The following is a 23,281-nucleotide window of genomic DNA, read 5'->3' on the forward strand; positions in this document are numbered from 1 at the left end:
ACCTACCTGGGTTTCATATAAGTGGGCAATGTGAAATTGAACTGCAAAGGATGATAAAAAATAAAAAATCAACAACAATACAGCAGAGTTTCAGGTAAATTAAATAACAACAACATAAAACATAAGCACAGTCTATACTATATAGATTTAAGTAATAGAGGAACATAACTTTTATTTGCTTTTAATAAAATAGAATATAAAAACAGTCAAGAACACAAACAAGATAAGAAACCCCATATATTCATTGTTGGTCATTATCAAATAAAGTTTCTGTCAATGTAATTATTAAAATTAGCATTAAAACTATAGCAAGTGATATGTCTTACAAAGTTCAAAATGGCAACATTAAGCAAATAAAGAAAATCTTTATAATCTATACATTTCAAAACATGGTATACAAAAACCAAGTTCCAAGTCAAAACACATGGTAAAGTTAATATTTAATTAAAAAACCTATTAAAACCAAATTATGTATCAGTGATGACATAAAAAATTCCAAGAGAAATAAGCTTTATGAAAACAAAGAGCTTGCTGTTAAAACAGTAATACTGGCTCAAAGTAGGTACTCTACATTTGTTAGAGCTCTGTGAGACATCAGCCACTATCATGGTTACCAAGTAATCATGCAGACTGTCTAAAATAAACTACCCAAATGAACTGAACTATTAATGTAATGGCCTAAAGTCTAAATATAGCACATGCCTTCCTGTTATAGTGACCAACCTTGTAGCACCGAAAGTCCCAGGAAACTCCTCAGTCCCGGGCAAAACAGATCCTGGTCACCCTACTTCCTATTTCCCTTCTCAATAGCCAACAGAAAAAGAGGCACAGCAACCTGAAGGTGTATTCATGATGGTTCAAACTGTACTCTTCAAATTCAACATGAAAGTTTTCTGCCCTGTGGTACTCATCTACCTACGTAGATGTTTTCCTCTCAAGAGTAATGATCTATAACTGAGATTTTAAACCTCAGAGTATGGTAAAATGAGGATCTACCAAAGCATTTAGTTTGACATTTATGAAACATCCCTCAAAAGTTATCCAAACTGACGAATAGTTACCAAAGTTAGCTTTTACATATTAGATAGTAATGAATTAAATGAAAATCGGCTCTTTTCTTATTCCCATAAACAAATTTTAAAAGAATTTTAAGGATCTGTATCTAAGATGGTTGATGTAACTTGGATATGTAATTAAGAAAAAAATATAAATTAACACTTTATAAGTTACTAAACCAACAAGTTAAATTACCTTCAAATCTAACTTTATCTTATAAACTGTAAAATATTGCTGCATTTGTTACCTTTCCACCATTTATTCTGCAAACACATTGATCAGTACCAAATCCTGGGTTTCATTTAAGAAAACAGAAATCTTTTATGTTTTCTCAGGAAGTTGCCTTTAGTAGAAATATGAGATAATTGGTCTGGTTTAGGTGATGATTTAATCCATGTTATTTCGTAAGCCATGTTACAGTCAAAATTCTACAACTTTTTCACTGATTTAACAATTTCCTTTGGCATTTCTAAACACTGAGGTAATTTTCACTAACACCTATCTATATCGTTAAAAAAAAGTAATTTACAGCAAAATACTAACTTTCTAAAACCTAGAATCCTTTCAACAACCTGAAATTTTCATTAATTGCTCAATTTTTCTTATGCTCTAAATTAAAATTTTTATTTTTCAAGTAGGAAAGTTTAAGAAACCCAGCTTCAAAGAATATTCTTAAATCTTTTTATTGGATACTTTATAAAGCACACTGAATAAATAAATATACCAACATATACTTATTGATAAACATATTATAATTAACCCAATCTGCTCTTGGAAAGAAATCTATGTAGAAGCAGAAAAATCGGTTTGCACAAAATCACTGTGTTAAAACATATTTCATAAATGCATTCTTTTTAAATTAACTGAAAAATGTCACCTCAAACCTTATATATGTTATGTAAAACTATAATAAAAAGTTAAAGTATGTCTTCATAATTACTAATAATTTTAATACCACACAGCAGGAATGAGTGAGCTACCACATAACAATCTTTGAAGGCTCATTTTTCCTAAAAGACTGGCAACCCCTGTTTTTAACCCCCCCAAGTCATCTATAATATAATAATACACAAAAATAATCAATCTTGTTTATTAGTGCAGATAATTTTAATTCAACAACCCATATCACTGGCCTATCTATTTTAGACACAGGCTATTCACAATATCTGGTCTCACATGTTCCATCTGTACAAGTAGTCATGGCAACCAATATAGTTACATTCAACAATTCTAAAAGAAAACATTGCACAGAATTTACCATTAACATCATCATCATCATCATCATCATTAGCAATGAAGTGATCTAATACAAGTAGAAAACTATGGTACTTAATAATACTTACTTTCAGCATTGGACAAAGTGCAGGGATTACAGTCAACCAAAGCTAACTGAAAATGCTACGAGAAGGGAAAGAGAAAATTAACGCATTAAATTTAGAGTCACATAAAAGCATCTTAAAATATTTTCCAGGTATGTAAGGTCTAACACAATAGCAAATATTATGCTATGCAAATGAAACATACTAGCCTACCAACTAGAATTACTTTGAACACTTACTGCTGACAACTGACATGTTGGGTTATCTTCTTGAGACCGTTGAGAAAGGAGAATATGAAGAAGAATTTGATCAAGTTATCCTATGTATATTTTTATTTATATGAAAAAGCTTCAGATTTTTAAGTCTTCAAGTAAACAGAAAGCATTATAGAACAGTTTAAATAGAACACATCATTTTTTAAAATGCAAATAGAAGTCCAATGGTATTAATATCAGAACACCACTGCTTATCTCAAAATGAGACTTGAACTTTTGAAACCCCCCAAAAAATCCCACTATGAGAATTGTCATAGAGGGTAAAACTATTACTGATTCTTCAAGAATCATTGTTACTTAAGTGCCTTTTTAATAGCCTGTGTTCATCTATGAAATATAATTGTCCTTTTAGAATGTATGTGATATTGTATGTATAGAATTTATATAACATCTCAGGCAATACAAACCACTAATATATTACAGTATCCACTTAGAATAATATCATATAAGCCTACCCAGAAAATACATGTTAACATAAACTTATAAGACTGATTTTAAAGAATGTAAATGATCATCAAGAACATGTGGTGATATCTGACATCTAGTTTATCAACATATTAAGAAAAACAGCAAGGATTAGAGTTGGTATAAAAAGTTATTAAAAAAAAAAGTAAATCTCTTTGAATTCTCCTGAAAAATATTACCACAAATGTATATTCAAATTTTCTGAGCCTCCACAAATTTTTAGCATTATAAGTATTCAACAAAGCACAGACCATTAAAAAAAAAAAAATCGACCATAGTAAGCTTCTTCCTATCCATGACCCAAATATTTAAAGAGCCGTATTTTTTATAACTGTTGGACAAACTGATAACTGATATTCATAATGATAACTTTTAGATGTAAGACCCCCAAAAACCTTCTTTTATCAAGAAAAATATCAACAAGCATTAAGTAGGGTATTTCAACAAAGAATCAAAACTGTACTTGGTCAACTAGAATCCTCAATTAATAATAAACTAATGTTGGCTACCCAAGGTTACAAACGAAAGAAAAATTAGAAAGTATCATTTGCTATGAACATAGTAGCTATTATATTCAGTCACAAATGTCTGCTACCTGCATGCGTAATTAAGCTAGTCTACATTTGCAGTATTCTTAAAACTTACGGCTTGTAACATCTTCTGAATGGGTAAAATACTAACAAATTAACTATGACCCTTAAATATTTGTAAGTGTTTAATCTACTCAACAAATATTTATCGAGAGCCTATAATGCCCTAAGGACGATACAGACACTAAGGATACAATGGTCAATAAAACAAAACAGAAAAATTATTTGCCATGGTTGACTGAATGGAAAAAAATCCAACATCTGTACACTTCAAAAACTGCTTTTATTTTCCCCTGGCCTACTAAGCAGGCTCTATGTCTTCAAATATCTCTTTAGTGTGCTACCACAACAATAGAAAATAGACTATTTTTAAATGTGAGTACTATAAAAGCAAAGCATGCTTTATAATCAATTGCTTTCCTCTAGACAAAAAGAACAGCACAGTAGTCACATATTCAGATTATACTACATTTCTAAATCGAATGTAACCTGCAAGTATAAATTAATATTTAGATAGAAGACAGACCTTCCTAACTGAGACATCAAAGGATACAAACTGACGTGAAAAGAAAACACTTGCAAGATGACATTTTAGTTTTACTTCATCACTGAAACCCCAAAGAGGAAGAGCAGAGAGATGGATAATTTGGATAGCCCAGCCTACATTTCACCTATCAGTATTCAGGATCCTGCAATGAAACCCAGCAGGAGCAGTTCTTGACCATATTTTATATAATTATTAAACAAGCTTCAAAGCAGCAATCAAGTTACCAATGCACTACTTCAAACCCATACCATGAAATATCAAACATTTTCAAACAGCAAAGATAGGAAAATTACTCAGCAAAACAATACACTTTCAAAAACATGCATTATGAGAATGAAAGAACTTACAGAATACTTACTAGGTAGTTATAAGAAACTAAGAACAGCCACACAAAACCATCCCACATAAAGAAAAAGGTTGATAACACCTTTTGGCACACTAAAGGGAGATGAGGGACTGGGGTAGGGATAACACGACCTCATAGCTTCATTTCCAGTATCTAAATGAGATGCAAAATAGATGTATCTATTAACATATAAATCAGGAGAAAGTACTATCAATTATGATAACCAGCCCACAAACCTGAAAATACCATGGTAAAATATCCAGCACCCATCCCTGCAACCAACAGAAGCAGCTAGGAAACATTTGTATCTCACACTGCACACCAAAACTGGCTACTGCTGTGTGAAATAGTTATTATGCAGAAGAGGCCGCTGCAGTTCAAAGATTATATACAAACCTCAAGGCAGAAAGCAGTCTACAGAAAATTAGGTTCCAAGCAAGAAGATTTACCTAAAACATTTTTTTAATGTTACAGTGATTTTCTTTTTATTGAGCACTTTTAGTCCAATTTAACGCAAGGTTTGATTCATTATTTCTGTTGACATTTTTATCACCAAAGTCACCTTTTGTTTTATAAAAGCCTTTGACTTGTTCAGTATTTCAAAATAATGTTATAGTATTTTGCTTCATATAGCCTATGGAACTTGATTTCTATTTGGAGGGAAGAATATCTGTATTCATGTAATTAACACGTAAAACTTGAGTTTTAAGACTTTATTTCCCTTTAAATTGCTTTATTTCTAGCTATATAGTCTGTGATTATCTCATGAATCTCATCAATTGCAGAACGCTTCAACTATACTCTCAATCCTGAAGATAAACAATGAGATAACTTTCCATAACTGACCATTTATGTATTTATTTATAAATTATTAATCTGGAGTAATGTTTGGATTCTAGACCGAATCTAGAATGTTCTAATTCAGTAGGTTGGAGGTAACAGCCTGCAAACCATAAAAAAAAAATTCTGCAAATTATTCTAATACACAGAGTTAAATGCCACTATTCTGAAGTTTTTAAATTATGTACTTGCCCCCAGAAACCTTTATTTCAGACCACATAAACATGTTGTGTATAGTCAAATACTGCTATCTACCTATATTTAATTAAAGCAGAAAACAAAGCGTTGTAGGAATAACATGTTGGCAATCAGCTTTTACTCTACACGAGGTGCTCTTCTATGGCTATGCATCTACGGAACTGAATACAAGGCTCACTGAAATTAATGTGCCAACAGAAGTTAAAAAAAAATTAGCCTGCTCTAGGAATGCACAAAGACAATTCTGTAACAAAATTAAAAAAAGATATAGGTGAGGAAAAGTAAGAAAAGAGTTACTTCAGGCTGTGGAAACACCTTATTTTTACAGAGCTCTTATAAAACAGGGTTTTATGGATCATTTAAGTGAAGGAAGGGCAGATGTGCCAAGTACTCTTGCACATCAAAGGTAAATTATCTTTTCTTTTTCATTGTTAGAGACTGCCACACTTCTAAAGTATGATTCAAAACAAACCTACCTCATTCCTAAAACTAAGAGTCTATGATAAATGTGAATAGGGAAATGCCTTAGGATGTAATAGTACTTTAGGGATTTGGTCTCTGAAAATAAGATACAGAACTGAAAATGGTTAAGTTTTGGTAGGGCTTGTGCATCATGTTCCTGGCCAAGCTGATCAGACTGAGGTTCTCTCAAAGTCCTCAAACTCAGTTCTTCTGATTCTCTTTATGATACAAGGTTATTACAATTGTTTCCAAAAAGGACTCTACTGCGTACCAATGACTTCCTAATAGCTGACAGATCCTGGCAATCTTCACTCAAAAAGGAGGCTCCTTCTTTAAAGTTTACCAGTCTGCCTCTTCCAAAAAATTCTTTAATACAGGAGGATGACAAAACACGTTGTATAGTGCAGATGGTCAAAATCTTACTTCTAGCCTTTTTGGCTCCAGAATGTCTGTCTACACACACATTTGGTATTCCCTCAGGCACCTCTTCTCTAACTCAATGCACTCCCAAGATGACCCATCTCCATTGAGAGCCTTTTCACCTCCCAATCCCAAAACCTACTACCATTTTCTTTATCCCCTACTTTAGTTAACAGTAAAGTGGTCCAAGCCACTAAGTGGAGAATCTCTTCCCTCATCAAGTCAGTTAATAAATCTCCTCAAGATCTCTAGGATGAATACATCGCTTCCATCCTATGAGAACCCATTTACCCTACTGTTCTTGCTCATCTTTCTTCCTGTAACTGTATCCTACCTAGTCTCCCAACTCATTTCTACCCTATTTTACAAAAGTATAGGTATGCAACTAATTAGAAATTTTAAAAAACTGGTCCCAGTATAATCTAAGCTGTGTACACAAATGATCAGAACATGAACCAACTTAATTTCCAAGTTCTTTCCATCTAGTGTTTGCATTCATATCAGAATAAGACTAATATGTACACAAATAACTAATACAAGATGAACATGATACATATTTTACAAAGGGGGATACTGCAACAATATGCACTGTAAAACACTGTTGTAAAACATGACCTTTTTAAAAACTGTGCTGTTACAATTGCAAAGATGTGGAAACAACACAAGTGCCCATCAATACATGAGTGGATTAATAAAATGTGGTATATGTATACCATGGAGTACTACTCAGCTATAAGAAATAATGGGGATATAGCACCTCTTGTATTTTCCTGGAAAGAGTTGGAACCCATTCTACTAAGTGAAGTATCCCAAGAATAGAAAAATAAGCACCACATGTACTCACCATCAAATTGGTTTCACTGATCATCACCTAAGAGCACATTTAGGAATAACACTGATCGGATGTCGGGCAGATGTGGGTGGGGGAGGGGATGGGTGTATACATACATAATGAGTGCAATGCGCACTGTCTAGGGGATGGACACGTTTGAAGCTCTGACTGGGGGGCGGGGGGAGGCAAGGGCAATATACGTAACCTAAACTTTTGTACCACCATAATATGCTGAAATAATAAAAAAAATAAAATAAAAAAAAACCTATGATATTAGATACACTGCCTCATAAAGCTGTATTTGAAGACCAAATATTTATAACCACAAATTTAAGTAGTTATGGGCAAATACCAAAACTCATTTAATTAGAAATGACTTCTGTAGTTAAACTATATTGCAAAAGTGAAAACTGTAACATGGGAAACCTGGAATCACCCTAACTCCTCAACAACAGAAAGAATGGTTACTACACATATATGAGCAGCCATGTCCTTCTCAAATACACATTTTGGAGGTACTGAAGTATTTCAGCCATTTTTACTACTTCACACTTGAAAGCATGTAAGAGAACTTAGGGCAGAAATAAATATCATCAAACAGAAAAACTAAACTGGACAGGCAGAGTGAAGTGGAGAGAGCATTAAGTGGTTAGATAAATCCAATTAGGAAACTGCCTCATATCAGAGAGTAGTATCTAGGAAAGATTAAATGAAGTGCAAGTTGATGAGTAGTGGAAAAAAGAAAGAACAGGGGAAAGATTATTTTCCCACAAGTGAGGAAAAACAGGTAGAAAACAAAATAAACAGCAATGACCATCCTCTGCCAAAAGGTACAGTGACGTTATACGCTCAGGTGAAACTAAGTTCTGCTGCCAATGACTGAAAGGAAAAGAAGATTTAGATCAAAGAAAATGAACTGGCTTGCAGTTTTCTCAATCATAATCCAATCTCCTGCCAACCATAAAAAGCCAAGCAAAATATGACAATATGAATTTTATGTATAAAGAACCAACAGCTATACTGGAGGAAGAAATACACAGTATTACTAATACTAAAAAAGAATTTTTTCTTAAGAATTTTTTCTTAATGTGCTAATATTTTTTGGTATCTGCCTGGTGATTTATCAAAAAAGAATGGGTATTAAGAGTTGCCACAGTGAGGCGTTTAAATGCTAAATACAGTAGCAATGAAAAATGAGTTTAATTTGTAGACCTGGCCCTAACCTTAGTGGTGTTGCTGCCAATACCAGAAGACACACAAAGTAAGAAATCCATTAAATAAAAAGTACCAAAAAATAAAGATTAGAACTCGCTCACTGTCTCTACATCCCAACCAATTCCTATGAAGATTCTACAAATACAGTTTCCACAATATGCCAATACACTGTAGATCCTTTCTTGAAGAATTTATTTCTCTTCCTTGTCCCATGTTTTAGGCCAAATTTCAGGATAAACACCAAATCTTACAGTTTTAAAACTCCCACCAAATTCTTCCAACCTGTTGGGGTGGATTGAGGGAGGATGGGACTACTTTTCCAATCCCCTAAGAAAGGTGAACCACTCTAGAATTTTCAAAATGCTAGTTTGAAGAGGTAAGCTACTGAGCATCAGTAAGGAAATAGAGCAGGGGCAGGTATGGAGAATTAATATAAACTTTCATTATCTTTAGACAACTTGAACTAACAAAAATACACTAAAAATGCATCAACAAAGAAACATTACAAATGTTTTAGAAACTTAAGGCATGGATAAAATTAATTTAAGAGCTAGTATTCAAATTCTCAGCAAGTATTGCTAGAATACAAAGTTCATGGTATTTTAATTACATGAAATGAATGGTCCATGCACATTAATGAATAAAACAATAAAAGATGAGGCATGTCACAGATTTCAGAAGTGGTTTCTAAAAGAAGGTACATATCAATATCATCACACCTTCACTTACTCCTTCTGCTTTAGTATCTTGGCATAAAAAATGACAATAAAATTCCTGGATTTATACAGGGTATAAGATCAAATCAGACACCTAGAAAGGAAGTAGTTCCTAGAGAACAGTAAAGTTAAAAGCACAACTGCTATTTTATTCAGAAGTTTCATGTCAATTATAGTAAGAGGGGAGGCATGCTGAATCAACTGGTGAACTGGGCATTTGGAGAAAACAACTGCAGTGGCAATATGTATAGGAAAAAAATCTGGCAAGAGATGAATAAAACCAGTTTCTTCTGTTTCTTCTTTTCTCAATTTTTCCAGCCTGCTCTATGAGTAGGCATTTTATCATTTTATAGCCTCTTCCATTTCATTTATCTACCCATTCAAGAAACACCAACACCTAGTAAAATGCCAAGCTAACATACAAGTCTCATTTGAGTTCAATCCATTTCCTTTGAACTGTCAATGTAATTCTCACCTTCCTATCCCTTTCATATTAACCCCTTCAACCAGCATTTACGGTCTTCAAATGCCAAATTATGAGGAGACTTAGATCAGCATCTCAGCCAATGATCCACAGATTCCCATTAAATAAACAAACAAAAAAACACCCTCTTTAGTTATTCTACCTTTAAAAATCCAAAAAAGTAGGCCGCATATGGTGGCTCACACCTGTAATCCTAGCACGTTGGGAGGCTTAGGTGGGTGGATCGCTTGAGGCCAGAAGTTTAAGACCAGCCTAGGCAACATAGTGAGACTGTGTCTCTACAAAAAATAGAAAAATTAGCCAGGTGTGACTGTACTCTAGCCCAGGCGACACACAGTAAGACCCTGTCAAAAAAAAAAAAAAAAAACTCTAAAGTTGACATATTTAGGTAAACATTAGGGAAAATTTCTATATAATCTTCATTAAATTAAACAGATGCACTGGCATTAACTGACTAAAGAATATGGGTGTTATTACATCTTATTCTTAACATGAAAAAAAATAATTTTAACAGTCCACCAGGATATGAAAATTAGGGCCATTATATAAAACTATTTGTCAAAAGTAGTGCACCTTTATTGAAGTAATGATAGCACATTGCTTCAAATATACAATGAATGTAAGTAATTATCATTAATGCCATTAAAAGGTAATGAAATAAAATCCTGATTTAATTGTATAGCATTAAATAGGCAACCAAACCTATCTAGAGGGATATTATCTGAAGGAGAGAAGAAAAACAACAACAAAATACCATGCAGAACTGTCATCCTGAAATGGACTCTGGTTCAGATAATATTAAACTAGTTTACAAATTAAGAATTGGTATCTCCTCCACTCACTAATCACGTAAAATCTTTATTGGCCAATTTAACAGAAAAATAACACCATATGATTGAAAAGTAAGCTGAGCATTAATTTCACATTTCTGAGGATGAGCAGAGTGGCAAAAATACAAGGATTAAATTCTAAGACAGGAAAATGGATTTTACAAACAGTATGTATCCTGTCCTCAAATTAGGGGAGTTTTTGATGGTTCGTAACAGAACTAAAGAATGGCTAAAAAAATTTTATTTTCAAAACACAGAAAAAAATACACATATATGTATTTTTATCTTTACATCACTCATGTGGAGTAGATATAATTATTCTATAGACACAGAGAGAATCAAAAGAGTCAGGAATCTTATCCAAGGTCATACGATTAGTTATACGGCAGGGTCAAATTTTAAAAACAAATTTGTTTGCTCTGAGAGCTGTTTACACAGTACCAAAATAGAATGAACTATTTCAGAGAAATATTTTGTAAGAAAAGTTATTATCAGTGATAGAAACAAAACAGGAGGCCCTGGAATGCATTTCATGTATGAGTGAAAAGAAGGAACCTGTTATGAATAAATTATTTTATTTAAATAGTTTACCATCTAAAAAGTAACATGCTACATCCTTCTTTGGACAGAAGGAAAGGAAATGAGGTAGAGATCTTCTCTATAATGGACAGATTGTTCACACAGCCCCCTACACCAAAATATCCTTTTTACCTACCCTTTACCCCTCCAATGAGTAAGAACAGTGTATTTATGGAATTGAACCCTGCTCAAAGACTGGACATAACTGTTCTAAGAGTAACCACATCTCCTTTGATAAGAAATCAACTAGGAATGGCCATCTAGCCTATTTCTGGCCAATGAGAGGCAAGGCCAAGTATTTCTGAAGAAATCAATAGGAAACTTGGATCTTCCTCCTACATGAAATGATGATCATTTATTGAGCACTTATTATATGCCACCTCTACATTAAGCACCTAAGCCACTGTTCTATAATGTCTTTTTATGTGAGACATGAAAAAGGAAGGTTTCACTTTGATTGTCCCTGCAACCATCTTATATTATCAAATAGAGCACCCAGCCTTTAGATTAAGACAACATAGAACTGTGAAGAAAATGAATCCTTGATGAAACCTTGGATCAGCTGAATTGACCAATCTGGAAGGCTTAACTTTAAATATGAGCATATGTTTTTTTATTTTAACCAGTTTGAGTTGGAGTTTCTAAGTTTATAGCCTAAAAAGCATCCATACCAATAGAGTTTGTTAACAGCTTAATGTAGTGGAAAGGTCATCAGAGCCTCCACATCTATGCAGATGAAGGTAAAGTATTTGTCAGGAAAACTGAAGGCTACCTAGGGGAGAGGGGTATATCATTCCTTCTCATTCCTACCTTCATTCACATTGAGTGCTAAACACTTATAGTAATAAACTACCTCCTATTTGACTAAAAATGTTGATAACCAAAAATTCTCCTTAAAATAGACAAGGAATACTGGAGAGGGAAGGCTGAACAAGCCAATGTCAAGATGAGATAAAAATCAAATGAAACCTTCACACTATGGGGAAAAAAGTATCAAGGACTCTTAAAATTCTTTTTTATGTTCATACAAATGAAACAGACATCAAAATGCTATCAAGTATTTTAAATAAACACAGAGAAAAGCTCCCCAAAAGAAGGTTGCTCTTACTTAATTTTACTAAGATTACCACGAAGGTTTTTCTAGACATTATGGCTGAACAAATAAAAGTAGTATAAAAGAATGTTTGAGTTGAGAATAAATAAAGTAGGAACACTATCAATTAGCCACGGAACACTGTTTCCCTTGATTAAAGGGGATTTAAGATATTGCCACCTTCATTAAAACATAGCTTTGCAGCCATAGAATTATTTAAGATATCACTGTACTGACAGTCACATGCCACAATTTGGGACACATCTGATTACTTTTTTCCCTCAAATATACTGCCTAAGGAACAACTACCAAACTGCTACCCAAAACAATTCTGCAACATAATAAGCACATTGTGACAAATTGTTAAATGCTCAAATAAGTTTATTTTGCACTATAAGACATTTTAAGAGTCCTTGATAGCTAACAGAAACTGCAAAATATGCAAGGTGGCATTATCTGAACATATTTTGCATTTCAAATCCACTAACATCCCATAGTATAGTTTGAGGAATGCTGCTCTAAGCTTGAGAAAAACTGGTAACTTCCAGGCATCCCTCATTCTCCACACTACTTGCACTTACCCTAGGACCTATTCCTCAACTATACTTACCTTCGATCACTATGTGATCTAAATTTTTCACAATCTATTTGTTTCAGTGATTTTGGTTGTATCTCTCTCTTTCATACCATTAGCATTGTTCTTTATAAACTTATGAAAGGTAGAAATAGTATTTGCATAATTCTCTGCTTTAAAAATCTAGAACGATTAGACACTCAAGTACAATTTTTTAAAAAAAACTTTAGTAGTTCTTTATTGCAAGTTCAAATTACAACCTACTGTAATATCTGGTTTATCTCCGTCCCTCCTCCCATTATAAATGATAGTTATAAATTCCCAAAAACATAAGCTTTTTCCTAGAAATTCTAATCCTTTCAAAATTCAATTCCTTTGTCACGCAGGGAAGCACTATTTTCAAGAAAAGCCCAGTGAGACCTAAATTGATGGCACATACAGCACAAAAAACTCAATGAAAAATGAAAAACTGGAGAAATATCAAATTTCCATAGGTAAGAAGATATTTATTCAACAATAAATCATCATTTCCCAACAATGTTTATACTCACAAACCAGCAGTCCAAATGCAGATACCATTCTTTTTTCTAATTTATATATAAGATGTGCCCCTGCTGGTAGAGGTAGACAGATTTCTATTGAGACCCATGGAAACAGATCATCAGTGACTGGGTCACAGATACAGCATCATTATGTAGCTGCTTTTGCCCTCTACAGTGGCAAATCACTTACGGGGGATTTATTTAGATATCCAAACTGAGATTAAAACCTTCACTCTTTCCTGATGACATACCTTAATTAAATCTTTTTTTTTTTTTGAAAAAGTCTGATTGTGTAATTAGTTGCCATGCAAGTCTTAGCATCATAACTACTTTGTACCTTGAAACCCAACTTTATGTGTCTTCAAGTTCATTGTTGATAAATAGTTCTGTCACCTAAATTTTCAAGTTTTCTTTTAAAGTGCCAACATAAATTCAAACATTCCTCAATGCTCTAATATTTAAAACAAAAATAAAAATCCACAAAAATGAAACATTTTATCTTGAAAAAACCCAACAACCTACCTTTAAACTAGACTCATAGTCTGTGTTCACTTTGAACATAAGCCCAAGTCGTAAATGAATTTCCTTGGCTCGACAAAAGCTGGGATCAACATAAAGCACCTCCTGAAATGCTTTAATTGCCCTGAAAGAATATAGACATAAGATATCTTAACTTTTTAACACATGCATGAATTTTTGCTTGGTAGTACAGTAAAATTTGTTTTATGCAATACTGCTTTAAAAGAAATGTTTTATGAAAATGATGTAAATAGAAAAAAAAATCTAGAAAGGGGCACTTGGGCCTTTTATATAATGGAATGTATATAATCTAATACAAGGGGGAAGGAAGATCAGTTGAATTTACTCTCAATTATTCAAACAATATTTAATAGTTTAACAACATTATCAGTATAAATAACTCCTTTCATTATTTGTAGAATACGCTGGAAAGGGGGGGTGGGAGACAGGAAGGTTTTTATTTTTAAGGAGGAGGGAATAATCTTGTTTCTAGTCTACTCCATAAAAATAAATCTTCTTTTTAAAACTTTACATTTTTGTCTTTCATATTTAAGTTTACAATCCATCTGTACCTTATCTTTTATGCTGTGTAAGGGAACAGTTTTGATATTTTCCATACTGATATCGAATAGTACCTGTACCATTTGTAGAAAAAACCATCCTTACCCCAAAGCTCTCTAGTGCTACTTTGTTCTAAAGCAAGTATCTGTATCGATGTGGGTCTACTTATGACTTCTTTATTCCATATTACTTTCCTTGGTCTATCAGTCTATCTTTGTCTCAAATTCATACTGTATCTTTTTTTTTTTTTTTTTTCCCACTCTGTCACCCTGGCTAGAGTGCCGTGGCGTCAGCCTAGCTCACAGCAACCTCAAACTCCTGGGCTCAAGCAATCCTCCTGCCTCAGCCTCCTGAGTAGCTGGGACTACAGGCATGCACCACCATGCCCAGCTAATTTTTTCTATATATATTTTTAGCTGTCCATATAATTTCTTTCTATTTTTAGTAGAAACGGGGTCTCGCTCTTGCTCAGGCTGGTCTCGAACTCCTGAGCTCAAACGATCTGCCCGCCTCGGCCTCCCAGAGTGCTAGGATTACAGGCGTGAGCCACCACGCCGGGCCCATACTGTATCTTTTACAAAAGGTTTTCATTACCAGTAGAACAAATTCAAGGGTGAGGAAGGAACATTTTTTTCACTGAATACAGTTTTATATTGCTTAATTTGATCATGTGAATGTATTACCTACTCAAAAATGAATATTAAAATAACAAAGAAACACGTCTAATTTAAACTTTAAAAGTAATAATATCAGATATAACAGTATGTTAGGTATCATTTTAAATCCCTCTACATGATATAAAGTTTATTCTAAGTATAAGCTAATATATTCTTTGCAATGCTTTTAATCGATTATCTCTAACTCTACAGACCTTAAAGGTGGCTACTTAGAAACTTAGACACTTAAAAAACAAAAACAAATCTTTTATATAAAAAAGTTCAAAATACCATACCACAAAATAGTGCAAAACAATACTTCATATGTCTTTAGTAAATTCATTTTGATGGATTCATGCATTATTTACTGCCCCCCCCCCCAAAGGTATGAGCGGTTATATACATGCTTATTATAAAATTAAGTTCTAAAAGGTGGTTGTTTATTGCAAATGGCGGCGGGGGTTGGGCGGCAGGGATTGGTCTGGCATAAGACACCTTTACACCTGGTTATGAAAGCACTTAATTTTCTTGTTGAAAAGGAGCTGGGCATCCATCTGTTAGGTGGTCTTTTAATTGGGTGGGGTATGTATGTGTTTTATTTTCTGGTATGTATTTAGGCCTTGAGGCAGAAGAGGGAGGTCAAAGGACAGCCAGGAAAGAATTAGGGAAAATGAGCATTCTCATTCAAAGGCAGCTTCCTATTTCTTTCAATTACCGCATGTGCAGGGCAGCAAGAACTCATGTGTTTGGGAAAGGCATCAGAAAGGTTAGGAAAACAACTGCAGCAATAAATGATGCCAATTAAAGCATATGGTGTGACTAGGAGAGGGTATACAAGGGCTTTTAGGACCTTCTGGGATGACAGCAATATTTTATTTCTTGACCCAGGTGATGAGCATATGAATATTTATTTTATAATAACATATTAAGATGTACATTTATGATTTATGCATTTATCTTTAAGTATGTTATATTTTGTAAAAATAAAAATTGTGGGTAATGCTTCATAAAGTCCTGATTAACCTTACCTTATGATATGGGTCAGAATATTTTCTAATGGAATGGGTCAAAATTAAGCAATGTCCACACATGCCCATAAAAAACCCAGGCAGGCCTGAGTCAAAGACGTGAAAGAAAAAGAATGAAAGTGGAAAAACAGCTAAGGAAAGAAGGAATGAATAAATAGAAGTTAGGAAAGAAAAAAGGTGTAATAAAAGTTGTGTGAAGAAGAGGTGGAGAAGGAACACAGTGCCAATAACAACCCCTCCTGAGAAATATTTCCTACTCTGCCTTAGTTTCTATTTCCAGCCTTTCCCCCAAATGTAGTGTTTGTGCATGTGTTTTACTCCGTAGGTGCCTTTAGTAGACATCTTTCTCACTTAGTTCACAATGTCATATAGGTGCAAAGAAACATGGGTTTATTTTAACATGTTCTCTACATATGTTAATACACTGGAGTAAAACAAACAAACAAAAGAAAAAAACTATTAACCTATAAGCAAAAACACATGCTCCAAACACAGTAGTCTACGTCTATGTTACTCTCTAAGAACCATTAAAAGTGCCCAGGACAAAGTACAGCCAATATATATCTAATTATCAAGTTCTCCTTATTGTTATTTCAAAGTTTATTTCAAATTCAATACCTTTGTAGACCCAAATCTTTAGTACCTCGTTACTAGATTACTGAAACATACTCTTTAAAGATTTCCCTTGCTTTGCTCTGGCTTGCATATATTTCCTCAAATATGTGGCTCCTGTGATTACCTAATAACCGTGATTCAACTCCATTCCCAGTTATACTCTAATATTGCTCCTCCTTAGCTGTGAACTGACTTATCTCAGGAATTCTTATATACTGGCCCTCTTGGCTTCAGTGCTTCTCCTTACTATATTCTCACCTGGAATATTTTAATTTTTCTGCTTCCCTCTAAATCTACTAATTTCTTCAAGACTCATCACCCAAACTGGACACCAACTATTTTTTTGCTTAGTGTTAACCAGCAGTTAGGTCCACTCTACAATCAATTCATTTTATTCACTACCTACTGGTGTACTCTCTCCACTTTTTCCAAGTCTATTCCTCAAAGCCTATATTGCTATTTTAATATTCTAAATAATATAGCAAAAGGTTTAAATTTAGTAGATGTTTACTGATGCTATTACTTTTACAGTTAGTTGATGGGACTTCTTGTTGGGGGGAAGGTACCCTAGTCTCTTTACTGATCAGTTCCCCTGATCTACACAAAACAGATTATTAAAATATCTAAGTTTGTTTTCTTTTCTAAACTTGTACTGTTCTCTCCTATGTGCTTCTTCAGTTTTCCGCATCCCAGGGAGGGAGGGAGGGAGGGAGGGAGGGAGAAAGAGAGGGAGGGAGGGAGGAAGTGGGGGGAGCAAGAGAGAAGGGGGAGGGAAGGGAGGGGAGAAGGAGAGAGAGGGAGTAGGAGGGAGGGAGACAGACACACAGAAATTTTTCTTTTTTTTCCTTTTTTTTTTTTTTTTTAATAAGAGATGGGGTCTCGCTATGTTGCCCAAGCTGGTCTCAAATTCCTGGCCTCAAGCGATCCTCCTTGAGTCACTGGGATTACCACAGGCATGAGCCACTGTGCCCAGCTTACATTCTAATTTTGGTCATTATGTTACTGCACTCATATCTCACCAAAATGCAGGTCGGCATGTGGCCAGATCATGATCTCTGCAGCACAAACTAGACTAAATCCTCAACATATATAATCTCTGCTGACCTGAGAATTCTGACAGAATTTTAGAACATGAGAAATAGCTACCAAAGACTATAAAATACTTTTGTGATACAATGTCTGGAAAGGTGAATAGTATTCAAATATTTAAAACATATTCTCTACTGAAACAAAAGATGTGCACACATTGCTGTATATAATATCACTGGCATTTTTTTCTTAAAATTTGAAAAATGTATTTTTATATCACCAAAATTATTTTTATAGATTTGTAAAGATTTATTTCATTTAATGTTTGCCACTGTTAACAATTTGAAATAGAAAATGACAGAAAGCTAAAACCTCAACAGCACTACGTACAAAAAACATACACATGTGCTGAATATATTTCAAAACAGTGGTTATTTTTAATAAGATTTCTACAAAGTCATTTAAAAAAAAATAAAGCCTCCTCTAGAACTAGAGTAAAAATAATATTAACCAAACTTCCCTAGCACAATTTCAGAACGTTTGGAAAGAAGCATAATAAAACTTTAAGTTCTCAAGGGCTAATAAGCTGAGTCTAGATATTCTCCTCAGAGATAGTATGAAGGGATAAATGAATTCATTCCACAGCATTTCACACTAAAAAAAGAGAGAATATTCTAGCTCTAACTCAGCAATAACATACAAACACTAGGAAATTTAGAGATTCTTTCTAAATGAGACAATAACAAAGATTTGATAAGTGATCAAAGAGACAGGTGAGATTTTAAAAGGTGGAGATGGAAGGAGGCAGATTAAACAGTAAATGGCACAAAATCACAGATGTTTAAAAAAAAAAAAGCTTAAGATGTTTTCAGGGAAATGTTAATAGTAAAGTGGGACTGGCACAAAGAATAAATTTAGGGGAGCAGGAGGCCAGAAGGATCATTTGAGGTTGAATCAGAAAAGACCTTAAATGTGAGGCTAAATTTGAAATACCATACCCTGGATTATTCACGCTGACATTTGCTAATATATTACCTGTCCAGGCTCTTTTCCCCACTCTAGTCAGTCTTCATTTCATTACTCCAGGCAATGGGGTACTTTTTCCTTCCCCTATTTCAAGATTTATGTTTTTATCCATAATTTCCCTGAAAATTAACCAAAGCCCTCCCAATTGCTCTCTGGCAATCTATGTGTCACTGGTAAGCATAACTTTATCAGAACTCCCTTAGTTAAATCTGCTAGTTCTTTCAAAATAGAACTGTATATAATAAACTCAACACATGTTAAACATCAGCTGTTTAATTCTAATGGAAATATAAGAGCATGTTTGTATTATGATAGCTCAAAAAAATACATTAAATATTAGGTGTTTGCTGGACTCCGTGCTAGACAAGCCTCAGAAACAATGGTATTACAACTACCTTAGGTTTATGTTTGCACTATTCTCTTTCATTCCATCAAAAGCTTTAAGATCATCATTAAAATCACGATTCTTTTTCCTTACTGCACCCAAAGCAGTGACTATATAGGAGAGCAGAAATTCTCAGACTCCTAAGAACACTTGTGATTAGTATAGTGCTGTGAAAATAAGTCCTAAAGAAACATTACTAGTAATGTGTTAACGTTTCTGTCTTTTTGAACTCATCTCCACCTCATTCCCCTAATCTTTTAATGTCAACAGAGTAATGATCACTACATTTCCTTACCAAGCCTGTCAACTATATTTGGGAGCTTACTTTCCAAAATCCTATGCCTCTAACACAGAATTGTGTATCTCTTACATTTGTCCATTAAGACCATTCTAATATTGATCAATGGGAAGAATATAAAAGGTTACAGGACAGAGATAGCTAATAAGGATTTTTAGGGAGATATATTGAGAGATATGGTTATAAGCTATACTAGGAAGAATGATATATATTGTTTCCTTCTACTGTATTATCAAAAGACTATTTTTTCCCTCAACTATCTTTTTCTGTCAGTCTAACTTTCCCTTTCTCTGTATGTATTTCACATCCTCTCACCCTAGGATATAGGTTTCTTTCCAAAGGCAAGGAACTCAGTTCAAGGTACCCCCTAGCAATCTGCTGCCTTCATGTACAAGAACAAGTGAAGGCATGGACTTGCAAGCATGCACATGTAAGGGAATGACTTTACAGAGCCTGGTTTCTAGCTCTCTTGTCGTGTATATTTTACAATCTGCTTCTATGTTTTCCTTTCTCCTTCTGCACACCTTATAAGTTTGGTCCCAGATTACTGAGTAGAATAAATAGCACAGTTGAATAATTACATTAAGTCCAATGAGGATGTAATGGTTTCTCTAATGTATTACTTTCTGATATGTGCCCCTAAGAAGAGGCTACAACTAAAACTGGAAAAACTAAACCAAATAATTGAACTGATCTATAAGCTGACCAATAAAATCAACTAAAAAAGAGGGAGGGAAGGACAGCATAATGTGACAAGAAATAAGTTAACAGTAAGACTACAGTTAATAAAATTTCCTCTTAATAACATATTAAGTCACCATCAACAGCCTAAACATATATGTTGGTTACACACATAATCATAAAATATTTAATCTCATCAAATGCCAACAAATGCCATTAGCAAATGCCAAATTTTATTTAAATATTATGAATGTATCAAAGATACAACACTCTGAGACATCGTAGGCAGATTCTTTGTGCTGACAAAACAAAAAAGTCACTCTTCTCTAGAAACATTTCTCAACAAGTCCCAATGAATTTGGCATGTGATAAAAAAAATTCCTGATCTCAGCAATCAATAGCTATCTACAAATAAAACCAAATAAAACACAAAAGTAGTTTTAACCTAAGTAGGTTCCTATCAATTAAGGCTGTACTCTAAAACTCTCACCAAGCACCTACCCCATATACTTTCTAATTTTGTAGCTGTTCATTCAAGAAATAGCAAAATAAGTTAAAGCAGAAACATGAGGCAGTTTGTAAAAATTATTTGATCAGCAAGAAAGAAAAACACACAGCAAGGGTGAATTCATAGACAGGGCGTGAGATATATCATCTTAGGAGGCAGCTATAGAATTGAAACTTGAGACATGAGAAAATGATGGTGACCAGGACAGGATTAACAGAGCAGAGGGCACATACTAATTTAGACATTGCATTGTCCTTATATCATTGTTTCATTTCTTAGGTCAATCAAAAGATACAGAAATTATATGTAGATAAGGAATCAAAAGATATAATAATTTTCCATAGCTACAAGCCCCCTAACTTAACATGGTCACATATTTATTAAAACAATCAAAATTGAAACTGGTGACAGCTTCACCTCCTTACTAATTTTATGTTCTTATCTTCTGTCCATAGGGAAGCTCACAAGTTACGACAGGTATGCAAAAACTTGCTGGTATGAGGTATGTATAGCCATTCTTAAACGGAGTTGGAGTTCCTGGCCTTTGGTTTCAGCTAGATTGTTTCTAGCTTGCCATTAAGACTGTATCAATGTGCCCAAGAGAACTATAAATACTGATTAAAAAATAACTACCTATCAATCTTCAAACTTGAAACTTAGTAAAATAGAAAAAAATATTTGATTGAGGAATCTGAATATAAGCTTGCTTCTGGCACTAAACCGTTATGTAATACTGACCTACACACATACACACACATCTTGCTTTCTCCATCTACAAAGTTAAGGAGAAAAAAATTATACTGTCTCTAAGACCACTTCTGAGTCTAAAAGTTTAGAATTTTGAATTTTATGAATAGCATATTCCAGGAACTAAAAGATTTTAGAATAGTCCTAATCTCTCCTTGGTTTTAAATATGATACACTGAACATGAAATTAAGAGGCTTAATTCAGGATCATTGTACGGATAATTTAAGAGAAAAACAATTACAAAGCTTCTTTATAAAGATCGATTATAGCTTTGTAAAGTTTACAAAGAAAACCAGTGATCTGAATGGTTATAGTACTCTATATACACAGATGTTCTCTAACAATGAAGTCCTTCCATACATGATCAAAAGCCAACAGGAACAAAATCTAAGAGGGAATAAAAAGGATACCAGAAAAAGTCACCCATGTCTAAAGTTTCATCTTTAGGGAAATCACTGTCAATGGAAATGTAAAAGTTCTGTAATAAATATTCAGGGGGCCTAACAGGTATGTGACAGAGTTGTAACCTTTGGCCAAATGTTCAATCATCTTCTTTGGATTCTCACAGCACTCACTCTTAAAATTCCGGAGCACAGAAGGGATTCTGACAAAGTCAGATACACTTCAAACAAAAAATGTCTACATCAGGCTTTACGGTTTACAAAATGTACATTATCCCATTTGATCATCAAAACTCTGTAAAATAGAAGAGTTATGTTATTACTATGTAGTTTTGGTTTTGTTTTTTAAACAAATGAGGAAACAGACCCAAAGAAGTTATTTAACTCAAGATCAAACTAAGTGGCAGTGCTGTGACCAGAACACCAATCTTCCAACTCAAATTCTGTATTTTTTCCATTAGAGCATGCTATTATCTTGTCTGACAAACAGAAAAACAACAATGGGGCAAAAGGCATAATATAACAAGGCACTACACTTTACAGTTTATAAAACATTATATGTTACTATAATATTTAATCTCCAACTCTGAAGTGGTACCATTATTTTATACAACAGAGAACTGAGAGTTTATAATCTGGTACCTAGTTACTGAAAATTGGAAAGTGCCAGCCAATGTGTGGCAAGGGGAAGTGGCCAATCCTGTCTAGATTGGAAAAGGTAAAAATATTGGTCACCAAAGATCATTTACCCACACATCTTGGAGACCTGAGATCACAGTCAAGCCCCAATTCAAATAACCTGGTGATCACCAGTCCATAATGAGTGACTGAGAAATTCCAAGAAGCTTTCTAATCTAAGCCTCCTTTAAAACAGAATCTTATACCAGATTCTTTTAGAACAACACACACAACTTTAATAATCTAAGGTGGGCCAATACCTTTGAAGGAACAATCTAATCATTTCAAGAGATTATTGAAAACTATGGGTTTACTGACATTAAAATATTTTATATTACATACACATGTGCACACACACAATCAAGCAAAAACAAACAAAAAACAAGCCATTTAATGAAAACAACTGGAGTTATTAGTGTTACATCAACTTACCACTGAAATGCATTGTAATGGAAGTAGACCAAACCAAGACCATATAAAAAGGCAGCATTCTGTAAAAGAAGGGAAAAAGAGACTTTTAGGGAAAATGTATCTAATATATATGATGTTATTCATGTAAAATATGGTATCCAAGATGTTTTAAGTTCTTAAAACTCTATCATGCCTTACAATATATTTTTAAAACACCAAAATAAAAGTGATGAATCCAATAAACTCAAAGAGATACCGTGGTTTCTAGTTGATCAAACCTGTCCGGAAATTTAAAAATTTACCAACATAATTCTATAGGCAAATCTAAAATAAAAATCTATTCTTCAGGAATGA

At 33.8% G+C, this 23,281-nt stretch overlaps 1 protein-coding gene across 1 annotated transcript in view; it reads right to left on the reverse strand.

Moving 5' to 3' along the window:
- Positions 1–23,281, reverse strand: part of KDM6A (lysine demethylase 6A) — a 196,106-nt gene that overhangs the window by 72,596 nt on the left and 100,229 nt on the right. Inside the window, 4 exon segments of the mRNA XM_069464453.1 lie at positions 7–41; positions 2,400–2,454; positions 13,906–14,026; positions 22,949–23,007. Of these exon segments, the coding sequence (XP_069320554.1) occupies positions 7–41; positions 2,400–2,454; positions 13,906–14,026; positions 22,949–23,007 (270 nt within the window).

Source organism: Eulemur rufifrons, chromosome 30 (genome assembly GCF_041146395.1).
Source record: "Eulemur rufifrons isolate Redbay chromosome 30, OSU_ERuf_1, whole genome shotgun sequence".
Taxonomy (NCBI): domain Eukaryota; kingdom Metazoa; phylum Chordata; class Mammalia; order Primates; family Lemuridae; genus Eulemur; species Eulemur rufifrons.